General features: G+C 40.5%; 1 protein-coding gene across 2 annotated transcripts in view; it reads right to left on the bottom strand.

Annotated features, from left to right (window-relative positions):
• LOC144791940 (arylacetamide deacetylase-like) overlaps window positions 1-15,194 on the bottom strand; it is a 331,480-nt gene that overhangs the window by 152,729 nt on the left and 163,557 nt on the right. The window contains exon 5 of one of the 2 annotated variants that reach the window (XM_078666762.1): window positions 6,856-8,275. The exons of the other annotated variant lie outside the window; for it this stretch is intronic. Within the exon in view, the coding sequence (XP_078522888.1) occupies window positions 7,667-8,275 (609 nt within the window). The 3' untranslated portion in view covers window positions 6,856-7,666. Of the gene's footprint in view, window positions 1-6,855; window positions 8,276-15,194 lie in introns of those variants that run through there. 2 annotated transcript variants of the gene reach the window in all.

Raw genomic sequence — 15,194 nt, forward strand, 5'->3', positions numbered from 1 at the left:
AGTACTGAAGTGTTGAGGCTTTTCAAGCAGATGCATCTCAGACTAGACGGACATCTGTTAACAGTGATTGATACTGAACCTTTCTGAAAGATTTTGCCACAAATGGATTTGACTCAGTAGAGATATATTGCAACACCCTGTGGTACTGCAGCTTTGTGAAAGCTTTTTTAAGCAGTTGCATCTCACTAGAAAGGGACATATAATTAGGGGAGTAGGTACGGCTGCCTCCTAAAAGACGGCATGCAGTTAATTTAGCTAAATAGGGGTATATAGGGAAGCTGTAACTTTGTGACTTTCCAAGCAGTAGCATTTGATTTGAGTGAAATATATATGAACGTTTTTTCCAGACTGCAGCTCTATGAAGCACTTCAAGCAGTCTGACTTGAGAGGGCCCTCTATTAATTAGTTGTTATACTGAAGCATTGTGAAAGACTTTTCAGGCAGTTACAGCTGACTCAAGAGGCACATCTGCAGACGTCTTGCTGGTGTACCACTTTGTGAAAGACCTTTCTGTAGTAATTGACTCCAGACTGGTTGAGGTATTTCATGTAGATTTATTGTAAGATGTTAAGTATCCTGGAACAAGTCTGGAGTAAGCCCCACCAGGAGCAGCCAGCAGGCAGCTCAGCCTCATCATAACTGTGGCTTATCTTCAATCAGCACCCAACATTCCATGGTGCATCATAGTGCAGAGACATTCCACTAGAAGGCATGAAGTAGGTAAAGGCATGCATAGGAATATGCAATAGGTAGAATACAACATACCTCTTTTTCTTCCAAAACAAAATAATGAACAAGGAGCATAGAGACTAAAGGAAGAAAAAGCGTACCAATCATTACGAGCTGACACACCCACTGGCCAGACAGATGTGACAGGAAGGAATGAACAGCTTGAAGCATAGAAACTACAGAGAAGAAATGAACGAAAATAGATCAGACACATTCCCACTCTTTAAACACAAGACAAAGCAAAATGCGAAAGGAACACCGAAAATAGATCAGACACATTCCCACTCTGTAAACACTAGACAAAGCAAAATGCGCAAGAACACCGAGATTAGAGGAGTGAGAAAGAAAAGCAGAAGGACATAAATAGGAACAATTCTGCCCTTTGTTCCCAACGAATACATAAACTTGAAACAGACAGATAGCAAGACTGGAACACAAGAAAAATAAGAGCTTTCATTCTCCTCTACAGAAAATAACGAGAAAGAGAATAAAAAGAACAACCCAACAATCACTCCAGACATACCCACAGCTAAAGAGAGTATGAAAAGGTGAAACATTGAGTATACGATGGATTAAAAGGTCTTTCATACCACCCCGTTCAACACCATTAATAAACAAGTTGAATAGATATTGACAGATTTAGAAAAGAACCTCAATCAACCTGTAGAAATTATTAATGAATAACGTTAAAACATTGAAAGGTTGCAATAGAAATGACATCCTCAAAAACATTGAAATGGAGAATCCTCCATGTCGACAACCTCTGAAGGTCAAACATTGAAATATTGAAAGGTAGCAATAGAAATTGACAACCTTAAAAGTCACACATTGAGAAATTGAGAAATTGAACGATATAAAGTGACCATTTGAAAATACGTGAGTACGTCGATAAGTACCACAATGTAATCCCAAGAAGGAAAACAACTGGACTGGATGTAGATTTGATGCACATTTGAAAAATAAACACATGTTCATATGCACAAATATAGATAAAAGTGGACTTGAAACCATGCACCTTACTCTCTAAAAGTAAACCTTGCAATCCTTATAGGCAATTAGCATACATTGAAATATAATAATGTTGCACCAATTGAAAATATTGAAAAGAAACAGCATAATATAAACTTTTGAAAATGTGCAACCTCGAAAATGCGAACCCTGATGGATTGCAACATTTGGTTAACAGAACCTCAGAAGAAAGTACTAAAGTACAGTATAAATCCCGTTGATGTACATTGAAGCAACAAAGTGTACAAAATAGAAAACCTGAATTATACAAGTACATTGAAGAATTGAAAAATCTTTGAGCATTACTGCTTGAATTACCCTAAAAGAAACATTAACCTAATACTTCTACTTCGATATCGTTGGTAGGTAAACAACAAGTATCCCCAAATAAACAGTTTCACTTTGCTCTTAGGTTGTCTTAATTACAGAAGAAATCGAAATCCCACGTGTGCAATAATAATGACTACCTGAATTTGAGTTGGTACCATAAGTCCACAGTACATCGTCATTTGAGGTAACAGACAAAACTTATTTGTCAAGATCTATGTTGAGCGTCAGCAACACTCTGTCACGTCGCAACTTCCCCCTCTGTGTGACGGTGGAAATCCAAGATGGCGTCACGTTGGTAACGCTGAGTCGGGTGGCTCACAGCACGTCCAGGCATGCAGACGTCCACAACCAGCAAAGAACATGTCGGAATTCGAAGAAGCAGGTAGAGCTGCGTGCGCTTAAACTTGACAGCGCGAGGTAAATTTGAACAGCAGCAGCAGTTAAACTGCCATAGATAAACTTAGCAAGAATCGCTAATGTACCAAAAAAATGGGAAAATGCTTATTGAAATAAACAGTACTGGGCATGAGTCCTCCCCTTTTGGAAATAAAGTTCAGGATTACACTGTTTTGAAACACTTCCCTTTAAACTGACAATAGAGTGAAGTTTTTCCCACGGAGATTTTGTCGAGGGGTAACAGGGCTGAAATATAAATAAAATAAACTTACACATGAACTTCCTCTTGAGATGTAGATGATGTCTTTACTGTGAATTTTCTTTTGAGATTTAGATAATGTGTTTACTCTTGTAAATAGCAGCACCGGAACTGCAACACATGAAACCAACTGTCTAGTATCAGTAAAAGGTAGAAGCAGTACTGAACAGATTGAATTGATGGATTGTAACATTTGATGTATTTGTGAACAGTTTGAAAAGACCGGAACCAACAGCACCTTGAGCCATAAACTTTTGTAGAAATTGAAGAAGCGCTGTAAATGCTGTAGGAACAGATTTGTTCTGTCTTTCTGGGGTAGAAACCTCGCTAGTAGAGACTTTGTGAACATAGTGGTTTGACTCTTGAATGATGTTTGAAAGTTAAGATGACTAAGAAGTCCATTAATAAAGACAGGTTTGTGAAGTAGAATCTCACACATCCACAGCATTTTGAAAAGTAGAAAACAAAATGCTTGCTTATTCCTTCTCTCTTGGGATACTGTAGTGGAAGGTAGCAAGGAGGCACAGACAGGAAAAACTGGTAAATTAATAATCTGGTTGAGAATGATATGCGCAGAGCTTGAACACCATACTACGCAGGGAAACACAAACAGAGATCCACCAGTTACCTTCCTTGTTGAGATGCTGCTGTAGTGAGTTCTTTGAAGTTAAAGTAGTATTGCTTTGATTTTGAAAGGTGCTTTAATACAGATAATCCATAAAGCCAAACTGGTCCAAATATTGAGACTTGTGAAGAGGAATCTGGCACATAGACGTTGGGGGCGATCGGTGAAATGGTCACTGGTGGGGCTTGGTGCCAGAGTATTTAATTGAAGTTGAAAGATAGATAAAGATATTGACAGACTTGCCTTCTTGAAGCTTGATATCTTGAGTTGAGCACGTAGAGGGTAAGATCAAATCGTCGCCATCAAAATGTAGTAATTGACTCCAGACTGGTTGAGGTATTTCATGTAGATTTATTGTAAGATGTTAAGTATCCTGGAACAAGTCTAGAGTAAGCCCCACCAGGAGCAGCCAGCAGGCAGCTCAGCCCCATCATAACTGTGGCTTATCTTCAATCAGCACCCAACATTCCATGGTGCATCATAGTGCAGAGACATTCCACTAGAAGGCATGAAGTAGGTAAAGGCATGCATAGGAATATGCAATAGGTAGAATACAACACTTTCAAGCAGGTACATCTGAGTCCACATTTGGTAATATCCTGTGAAGCTGAAGCTTGGGTAATACTTTTCATGCTGACCATCCCCAAGGTCAAGCGAGCCAGGTGTGGTAGTCAATCCTTTACGTATTTGATTGCCAAGTTATGGAATGTCCTTTCTGTCAAACTAAGACAAATGCAGTCCAAAACTGCCTTCAGGAAACTATGAAAGACCTATTTATTCTGAATTTCAGCCTGATTCACCTATGTCTTACAGGTGTGGCTGTCTCAACGACAGATGGCCCTCTGGGGTAGCTGGGGTAAGACACCACAAATAGAATAAAATAGAAGAGAATAGTTGTATCTGCTTCAAGAGGAATGTCTAGTGATGCCTTGTGTCACTGAAACTATATCAAATCTAGCAAGGATTTGCAGTTCTGCAGCTTCCGGGTTGTGTGCCCTGGTGAGGCCCATGTAGCAATGCTGCACATTTCCTTACATTGTCCTCTTTATAACACAATACCATTATTTCTGTGACTTTTTTCACATATTCACATGCATGACAATGTTGGAAACTAACTTTGATTACACGTTTGGGTTCGCAAAAGATTATCATGATGCCCGAACACTGAATACAAGGTCTTTTATGCATGATGTACAAATGTCATCTTGTCTTCATCCACAAGGCGACAGGGTTATCTGCCTATTTATAATATTGCTAATCTATACGTACATAGCAAGGGTGCCTCTTTTATAAATAATAAGCATCTCAGAGGATGGGCGAAGGAGGCACTTCAGCTGACAGAGAGGGTCCCTGCATGCTGAAACTTCATCACGCGGTGGTCTGACATTTCTATGAGGGCTGTCCATTTCGTGACCAGGACGGGGTCCTTCATTCTCTCCCACCAGGCAATGGGATTGGATCGTCCCTTGAGGGATTTTTGGCTTTACACCTACACACACTCTAGGCACACACAGAGTAGGGTTTGCATAGTAGGAGTATGCATAATTACTAGCTTGTATTATATGCCTGCATATATGCACTGTTTTAGTTCCTTGGTAGAATGTATTTAATATTTACTCTTTTGGTGCTTGTAATCACGTTTATCTGCTTCTGTCTACTGATTATTGCAGCACAGGTATTCTATGCAAAAATAACATTGGTTCAATACATTTATCGAAAACATCCCAGTGTGTATTCTCTGTATTTTACTCTGAGAACAAAATAGCACAAGTGACTGAGTGAGAGGTTTTGATCTGTTACCATGATCCCTGAGGGGTCAGGGTTGTCATGTTCAGTGGTTGCCAAAAACCATACGCTCTTGGTAGCTTTAGGGGGCTTAAGGTGCAACTGTGAACTAGCTGGTCACTAGGCTAACATATCCTGTGGGATGCTCAGAATCAATCTAGGCACTTCACTCAAAGTATAAGTTGTCCAAAAAACACGCAGATCCTACGAATTAGTAGGAACTACACAACAGTAATGTCCTGTGGAGCTGATCTTTGTGTAATACTTTTTATGCTGACCATCCTCAAGGTCAATAGAGCCAGGCATGGTGGTCGTTTCTTTACCTATTTGACCGCCAAGTTATGGAATGCTCTCCCTGTCAAACTAAGAGAAATGCAGTCCGAAACTGCCTTCAGGAAACTATTAACGACCTATCTAGTCTGGATTTCAGCCAAGGTTTTACAGGTGTGGTTGTCTCAGTGGTGTGAGGCCCTCTGGGGTAGCTGTGCACCATATAAGACATCACAAATAGAATAGAATAGTTGCAGCTTCTTCAAGAGGAATGTCCAGTGATGCCTTGTATCATTGAAACTATATGACAACTAGTAGCGATTTGCATTTCTGCAGCCTTGTGATGGGCGTTTCAAGCCATTACGTTTTTCTTGTGAGGGACATTTTGTAATCTTGAGTTGCATTTGACTAAAGAAGGGCATCTATTAACTTGTTGTGGTCCTGCATTATTCGGAACGCCTTTTCCAGTAATGGCATCTGACTACAGTCACACATCTTGAAGTGTCTCGTGGCAATGCATCTTGTTGAAAGACCTTTTCTGCAGCTGCATCAATCTCGAACATGCCAGACCTACTGGCTTTGCCAATGTTTGTTACACCTTGACAGGTTTGCAGTCTTCTATGATGCAAATTAATGTTGCTGGATGTAACATTATCACTAAGAAGCTTCCTCTTAGAAGCATCTTGAGATAATATTTAAATCAGTTTCTGGAATAGAAAAAATCCAGTTGGCTGCAGATGGGTGAGAACCTCTCTGCTCACAGCAGAGGAATCAGTGGCTCCACCCCTGACTGAAAAAGCAATGGGGGTGACTGTAACAATATGGTCCAAAGGGATGACATCCATTTAGAATGAAGACAAATCTATTCAATAGGATGGAATTTGACGACATTGTGGACATCTGCACCTCTAAAGTGCTAAAGCTTGAGGCCCGTAGCATTTGGAAACAACATTTTCAAGACATTCAGAAACCTAACAAAGCATTGATAAAAGTTAAGGCAGAGCTCTCTCTGACACTGCAGTCCACCTCCTTACACATAGGTAAATGTCCAGTTGGTTAATGGAAGAGTTTAGGTGGATTTAACAGTGTCAATGTAGGCTGACAATAAAACAGGGGCTCAATAAGATGCCTCATATTGTAGGGTATATGAATCAATATTGCAGTGTACATTATGGAGCTACGTTTGCCCATCTGAGTCACTACCGTGATACCGTTAACGCCACCCCCTGTGCTTTGCCATAGATAACCTTGCCCTTTTCATGGTTGGAAATTTAAAGGAAAAAATGATCTACTCTGTCCCGACTGTTGCTAAAATGCTGATAGCTCAGAATCCTTTCCTTAATTGATACAGACCTCAATTCACCCTTCTAACTGTAACCACATTCACCTTGTTTTGAAGTAGATTCACTATAGTGCTGAATTGAATTAGTTTCATAAACAAGCTGTTCCCAAGTTCATAGTGCCAGCCTGTACCTTAATGTGCCTCTTTATTAGGATTTGTAATTTTTACAACAAAAATTTTCACACACACACATCAACGCATAAAGCAATGAAGTGATACTTTCTGTTACAAACCAGAGCTAGTGGCTGTGCTGTTTGCTGTTTGCTTTGCTCTTTTATGTCCCATTGATATGCCATGTTTCGGCATTACCGAAAAATCCTGTAAAAAGGAAGTGGTGAGTTCCTACATTCATAAACTGCAATTTTCTAGTACAAAGACAATGAATATCTAACTATTGTATTTCTCTCTGTGCAATATAATAAACTTGAGGGGAGAGATAGAGCCTCTTATTACACACCTGCATTATCCTAAAAAAATGTTATTGCCTAGTTTCTAAAACAAGGCATGCCAGTGTTACATAGTACATACCACATTGTAATGTAGATTTTTTTTCCCAACAATAACATGATTGTACAGAAGGTCATTAGACAAAATCATATTTTAGTCTACTGGCTTTCAATAGCATGAACATCTTTTTCTTAGGCAGTTATTGTAAATCATTTACCACATGGTATCACCAAGCTCAGCATGTAATGTTATGCAAAAAGTGAAAAACAATTTGATATTTATACTTTAAGAGATTTACATTTAATTTTTCACCTTATTCATGAATTGTAAAAAACTATTTTCAAAATCATTGACAAACATAATAATTCAGTCCCTAATCGTGATCCTTCTTCTGCATTCAAATGAAATTTCTTATTGACAATATTCAGTGTCAATAGTATATTTTCCAATAAAGTGTGTTGCTAATTGATGTTTTTTACAGGTTGTCATTCAGCCAGATAATGTAGTTATTGAGCATTCTCATTCCAAGTGATTGCTCTGCCGTAGAGGTAATCAAGGCCATCATTCCGTGAAATGCATTATCATAGTGGTCATGAATAACTTGCACACCTGCCTGCTTAAGTCTCGTTGCATACATAAAACCATCATCTCTTAGGACATCATACATACAGGTGATTATATATGTTAGGGGCAATTTTCTCAATTTTTCATCATCAACCAAGAGCGGTGCTGCCCTAGGATCTGTAATCTGAGGATACTTTTTCAGAAATTCTGATCTTCCATCTTTTGGGCTGTGATAAACATGATCTTTTTTCAGCTCTTCAGGCAAGAGGTTACTCCAGTTTGCAAATTTAATAAGATTGTTTGATTCTGAAGTGATATGTATGTTGGATCCCATGGCTTTAATTAAGGACTTGTCAGTGGCAAAGTATGTACTCCAGAACCTGATCATGCTTTTCCTCGTAAGAACAGGCATGTCACTATTATCGCGATATGATGGGGTGTCCAGGTCAATGTTCTGCAGTGCAGGGTATATCAAAGCTTGAACTTTAGGCTTAACATCAACTTCACTGTCCTCTTGTAGCTGTAAAGACAATAGTTTTTAAATGTATTTAGATTCCAGCCTATCTTCATGAAATACAAAGCAATGAGTAACAGGAACACTAAAGGCTTTATTATACAACAATAGTGCCAAAAAGAGATACATATGTTATGTACAAAAATAATTAAAAACATGTGGAACATACATGGCTGCGCACATTCTTACCCAACTATGAACTACCTAATGCAAATTGTTTGCTGAAAGTTGTAATTCATGTTAATATGCCTAAATACAATGAGAGTAATGTCAGGGACTATGACTTAAAGAAAATGGTTCTGGGGGTCATCCAAGAGTTTACAAATTATTACTAATAAATGTAGTGCCTGTGCTGTTGATTATATTTTCCCTTTTAGTGACTCTTTTGCACAATAGACAGGCTCTTTAGTTACTGCAAGTTAATGTACAGCGATTAGTACAAATATCGGGCCCACATGCACACATTCAATACATCGAGGAAATTAATTAGCTATAGACCTAATTTTAAAAAGTGAGAAGGGTTAATTTAATGTGATCTTGCAATGGGTCTGTTCTGCAAAGGGCTTAGATATTTATGTAATGGGTTGATCTTGTGGAACAAGGAATATTTTTGAAAGAGGAGATGGTGCACTCTTCGGGGATTATTTCGATGTTGGGCAGAATTCCTTCCGCCCAACACCGATTTGGTCCTGGGACCAACCGAAACCCAGTCAGCACACTGTTCGGTCGCATTCCTATATTTCACTATGGGAGCAGGCATTATGGCCCTAAACCGCCCGTAATGCATACTCCCATAGAGAAATGGGAGGTGCGGTTCATCCCTGCACCCCGTGGCATGCACCTCAAGGTACCTACCTCAAGGTGCAGGGATCAACAGGGTGGTACCTGTGGTGCCCAATCACCCTCCAAGCGGAGGCCTTGCACCAAAGAGGGCCCTGCTGGGGGCCCCCCAAATGCAATTTCCAACATGGTTTCCATGTCGGGAACGTGCGTTTTTAACTTAAGGGTGGAAAGGACCGCCCTTGAAATTACTAGTCAGCTTCCGACTGGCAGACGGGCTCTATAACCCATCAGAAGCCAACCTGAATGACCGGCTGGTTTCCTTTCCGACCGCCTCCCTCATAATGAAGCGGTTGGAAAGGAAACTGAGCGGCCCATTATGATGCAGCCCTGTACGAGCCGCATCGTAGCCAGCCCCTGGGTTAGTTGATAAGGTGAGATGGTCTTTTGTGAAGAGTATTCTGATACCTCTACCTTTCCAAAATGTATGGTGCAGAGCAGGTGTAGAGAAGATTGAGTAAAGAGTATTTGGGATAGGAATCATTAATATTGGATAGTTTTTGGGATAGCTCTGTGTATATATAGTCAGGTCTATGGGTAAGAATCTGGGTGACAAAGTAGATATACCTTTCCACAAAACTAAATGCAAGATATTAACTTACAGCAATATTTAGTGCAGAATACTAAAAACCACTAGAAGGTACAGATATACTATGCTTCACTCCACATGTATGTACATTTATTAAATGTTTTCCAATCCTGTGTGCCTTGACAGAAGGGCTGATTCACAAAGGTAACTTCAACTTTTGTGTAAGTTTACTGCTTTTTGGCTATTTAAAATTCTGAGTGTAAAGTTACTCAAAAAGTTCTTACATGTCGCCACCCCCTGAAAAAGGCTGTAGTGCCACATTTATGAGTGTAGTTGCTACTGCCAAAGTAGAAGTAAGTCCAGCACCACAAATGACCACTGGTACTGCAACACCATCCCATAGTAAATAACAAAAGGTAAAGACTAAAAAAAACATCGGAAATAATGTTAATTCAAATCAAAATATTTTAAACAGATAAAAATATGAATACATTTACTATAATGTTAACATGAATAAAATTGTACATGTTTATTTTAACAAGCATTTTTAACGAGAAAATTAACCTAAATTTTAAACATATTATTGAATTACTTACATTTAATTTTATACATCACTAATAATAGTTATTAAATCATTTTAAAATCAATAAGGGATTTATTATTTAATTTAATTTTCAGAAAAATATTTTTGATATAATTTGATATGCGTAAATTAATTACAGAATTAATTCAAAATAGAGTTAATAGCGCTATGACATTTTTTTTGTAATCTACATTCCAACTAGGTATATTGAAATATTGTACATTAATATATAATGTAAAATATATATTTTTTATTTAAATAACCTGTTTTTACATGGTTTTCAGCGTATGAGATGTTTTACAGACTCTTAGAGAAGCAGAAGAGGACTGAGGGGTAGTCTGTGGAAGCACATGCTGGAAGGGATATACTATTGACCCTAAATTCAGCTGGCCAGGTTACATATGGCACCATGAAAGAGGCCCTCATAACCAGATTTGGTCTACCCTTGAGAATTATCACCTGACGTTCAAGGATAACCGGAAGCTGATACATTCCAAGCTAACTATACCCAGAGAGCTTGGGAAAGCTGACCTCCGTCTCAGTACAAAAGTGTCAAAGAAGGTACCTGGGAGAAACCACAAGAAATGTGGTTCAGGACCTCATCCTCAGAAGGATGGGTGGCAGAGATAATACAAGAGAGTTCTCTAAAGACTCCCAAATAGTTTTCAGGGAAGGAAGTCACATATCCACTTCAGAACATAGCATGTAAAGGTTTAGTGGACAGAAGCCAATGGGGTCATACAAGCCCAAGTGCTATGACTTTCTCCAGTCAGGGTACAAGAAGGGGGAGGCCATTTGTTCCAAGAAGAAGCCCCATACTGATGTGCACACATCGGGAGTTGCCAGCATAGTGCCTAATAAGTATTAAGGAAAATGAACTTTTAGAAGGTTACTATTTCCCTGCCTGAACCTCCCGAGGGCTTCTTTATATTAACCTTCTGCCACACAGGTGGCTATGTCCTTGATTGAGGTGTGAAAGCTGCTCCCAGAACATAAATAACGACCCAGGTGTAGAGAGTAACCATGTACAAGGGTCTGTTCATTACCCTGGACAAGCCTCTGGGTGGGCACCTAGGGTCTGCAGAAGGGGAGAAGGCTTTCATAATTTCGGATTTTCAGAGCAAGGGGCACTGTGTAATTGTTTGTTGTGGGGCAGGCAGGAACTGCTGCAAAAGTTGCAAAGTTGCCCATGGAAACTTTTGCTCCATTGGTTAGTGAGGTGGCACTCCAAGACCTGAGGAAGAACAGAAGAGGACTGAACATGTGTGTGGCTGTTTGTGACCTGAAAGGGGCCTTGGAGGATTGGACCTCCTTCTTCTTGCACCCAGGAGTGCAGTCCAAGGGTCAGAAGGATGACCTCCTGTTCAGGATATAGGGGCACAAAAAGCTAGAAGAGCCCTTTTCCAGTAACTGTCTAGACCAGTGGTTCCCAAACTTTTTTGACCTGCGGCTCCCTTGACTAAATTGGCAGTTGTCCGTGGCTCCCCACCATTTTTTTACTGGTTGCCAGTCGGCCGGGTGATGCAGTGACAGTCACATGCCATGTCACTGTGCACAGGCAGAGTCAGTCGCCTAGTAAAGTTAGTACAGTAGGGATGGCGCAGTTGGTTGGTCAGTTGGGTGGCAGACTGGGAGGGCTAGTGAACAGCAAGTAATATACTGTCAGTGGCACCAGGTCAGTGAGCATTGGCAGAGCTAGTAGGCACACTCCAGGTCACAGGGGCTGAGGCAGGGCAGGACAGTAAGGTTGGGTGTAGAACGAGATAAATGGCAGAAGACAGGGCTGTGTGAGATCCAGCCAGCTCAGTGGGGCTGGGGTAGAGCCATTCTCATGGCACGAAGAATGGACGGGCAAGAGGCAGTTTTGAAGCATGCTGGTATGGATAAGGTAGAGTCAGCTGCACAAGGTGGAGTGGTAGACCCAGTTACATCCCAGGTCAGTATGGGGCACAGGACATGAATGACTTTGAATATAGGTCTGCTGCCCACACACTTAAAAGCCCACTCCGGCTTCAACCCCGCTGTCTGTCATCCGTCGAAATTGATGTGACACTAGCAGCGCTTCTTCCCGGATACATACTTCGGAGATGTCTCTGAGAAATATTGCTTTAGGTGCAAATTGTCTTTTAATTTTCGAGCCAGCTGTGAATTGATTCTAAAACTTGCATTTGTTTTTTTATTCAGAAACGTTTTGAGGAAATAGACTGTGAGTGATACCAATGTCCCTTAAATTGTATTCAGGGGTTACAAACTTGTTTTGCCACTTAATAAATCCATTTGTCAACCTTATCTTTATTGAAGGATTGGCTAAAAACTCGTGCCTTGCAGACTGTACGCACCTTTTTAGAAAGTGCCTAGTTCACTGGACTGTAACTTGCGACCTGCAGTTCGCAGAATGATCTCTGCAGCAAAGCATATTTTATAGCGATCTTACACTAAGCTACCTTACACAGACTAGAAATGCATGACACGTAGACGTAAATACGGTTCTTTGCCACAGCCATGCTCAACCTCTTAGCTATTTTTTGATCTTTGGAACCTGTTAAAGATTTTATAAAAGTATTTCCAAGAAGTGAGTTAGCCACGTTATTTCAGAATATTAAATCCTGAAACTGGACGTAAAAACTGACGTCTGCTGCAGATTGCTAACCCTCAGAAGTGTAAGAAATAGGGACAGTACCAGTTCCAGAAAAAGCTTTATACATGGAGAAATATATGGAGGGTCAGACTGGGGCCAAGAAAGGAATTCTGGCTGCAATGCAGCCCATTTCCACAGCCTCGAGTTTGCCCAGTGGAATTTCTGATTTTCTAAAATCAGGCGCGGTGTTTCTTTAAGTTCACACAAAGTGTGGGAACAGCAGCCAGGATATAATTTTAATTATACATGGGCTTTATTTTACATTTACAAGTTGTAGCTATATTTGAATTCTTTATCTTGTTCTGTGAGCAGCATCTACGTGTTCATGAAGTCAGATGCTGTCCTGTTTACCGACGAGACTGTGGGGGCCACTGCACAATTATAACTCGTCCCTTTCAAACTCGACTTCTCGAAATAAATAAGAGTTAATGAGCAAGCAGTGTAGTCTTATCTATTTGTAACTTGTGAAGAGGGCATCACAAGGCACGGCAGAACAGGGCGGGCAGCAATAACTCTTAAAAGACACATAATATTTTACTGCCTACCCACGATTAATGGCACACCCTACAGCTGTGGTTCCCACCTCATGTGCGGCGCCCCTGGCAACTCATAACGGCGCACAGGGGCGCCACGGCGCACAGTTTGGGAACCACAGGTCTAGACGATCAGTTCCAGTTGGACCTGAACCCTGGACACTCCTATTGGGGTCTGCTTGGGTGAGTTCAAACCCCCAAGTGCTGTTCCTGAGGTTATGGAACCCTTGGCATGCATCTGGTTGGACTTCTCCTACCACCAGCCACAAACTTGGAAAATGTTTAAACTTCATGACCTCCGGACGACTGGGGCAAACCTGTCAAGCTGATCTTCCATAGGTCCTTTGCTGCTGGGCTGAAGATTCAGGTTTCTCTCTTATTGAAGTTTCTTTGCAGCAGGAAATCAGGTTTAGCAGGACCTTGCGGAGAATTTATACAGCCTCATGGAGCCCTCTTTAGCTACAATCTGCAGCCTTGTCCTGCTGAAGGATTCTGGGGTCTGAAAAAGTGACTAAGTGCGAAAGATGAAATCTTGACCAGGTGAACGTTCCAAAAGTATCCAGCTGGCAAGAGGAATTCCGTGTGCATGAAATCCACGTTCGCAAGCTCCCAGTTTTTCTCTTCAAAATGAATGGCTTCACTGGACCACGCCCAGTGGCTATTTGAACTCTTGGAGCCCTCTTTAGCTACAGTCTGCTGCCTTTTCCACTCTGGTTTTGTATCAGACCCTCTCTCCATCATATTTGGCCTCAAATTATGTCTAGGTCTGGGTCTACCTCTACCAGTTAACCAGGGTTGGTGCTTTATCCTTTTTGAGCAATTTTTATTTGAAAATTTGAAAATGTATACCTCCGGTTTCCTCATATAACATTTTTGTCATTTTGGTGTCATTTTATATATTAAAATGTACTCTATTTTTCCGATTTGGTTTGAATTTTTATTGCACTGCATTTATGACTTTGTTGTTCTTTTGGTACTGCATAAATACTTGACACATTGGCCTAAGTTAAGCCTGTTGGCACTGTGCCATAACTATTATGAGTAAAGTTCAGGTTAATATAGTGACTTTTAGATTGCTAATATTATAGGTCACCACCATGACCAAATACACAATTTCTTACAAGAACTCTTTGTACCTTCGCCATTTTCTTCTGTGAGAAATTGAACAAATTATTGCACCAACTGCCAAGAGAGAAAAGGAAGATTTCAAAATGCATGTGGGTGGACCATGCTGAGAAATGAGCTGAACTTGAAGGTACTCCTCCACTTCAATGAAGCTAGCCTTATAACGTTATTATGTACCTATGAGGAGTGCCAGGCCTCCCAACATCTACTCCCTCAACCAATTGGTACCACTGTTCTCAAAAGCGAAGATTGCACCATCCCTTTTGTATGCACAAACAACTTATTTTCTATTCCAGGTCCTCAGTGCTATTGTTCCCCCCAGCAACTTAAGTTTAATCTTACTAACTCATCTAGTTTGCAGCCACTTAACTTGTCACCTCAGATTAGACAATGAGTCTCAGAGATGCTTGTTCACAACCAAGACCACAAAGTATCTAAATGTATGCTCAAATGTAGTAGCATAGTAACAAATGATAAATGAACATTCTAACCCAGCAAATTTTCAGTGCCTTCAGAGGCACTGCTGTAACAGTGGCTCCTCTGAAGGCACAGAGATATTCTCAGTGTTGGCACTGGCTGAGGATATAGTCTACAGCACCCTGACAGATGTCAGGCCACCTACTATACTTTACATGAGTCCCAAAAATCTGTTACAGCCTGTGTTTTTCATTATAAAT

Source organism: Lissotriton helveticus, chromosome 11, assembly GCF_964261635.1.
Source record: "Lissotriton helveticus chromosome 11, aLisHel1.1, whole genome shotgun sequence".
NCBI classification, from domain to species: Eukaryota; Metazoa; Chordata; class Amphibia; order Caudata; family Salamandridae; genus Lissotriton; species Lissotriton helveticus.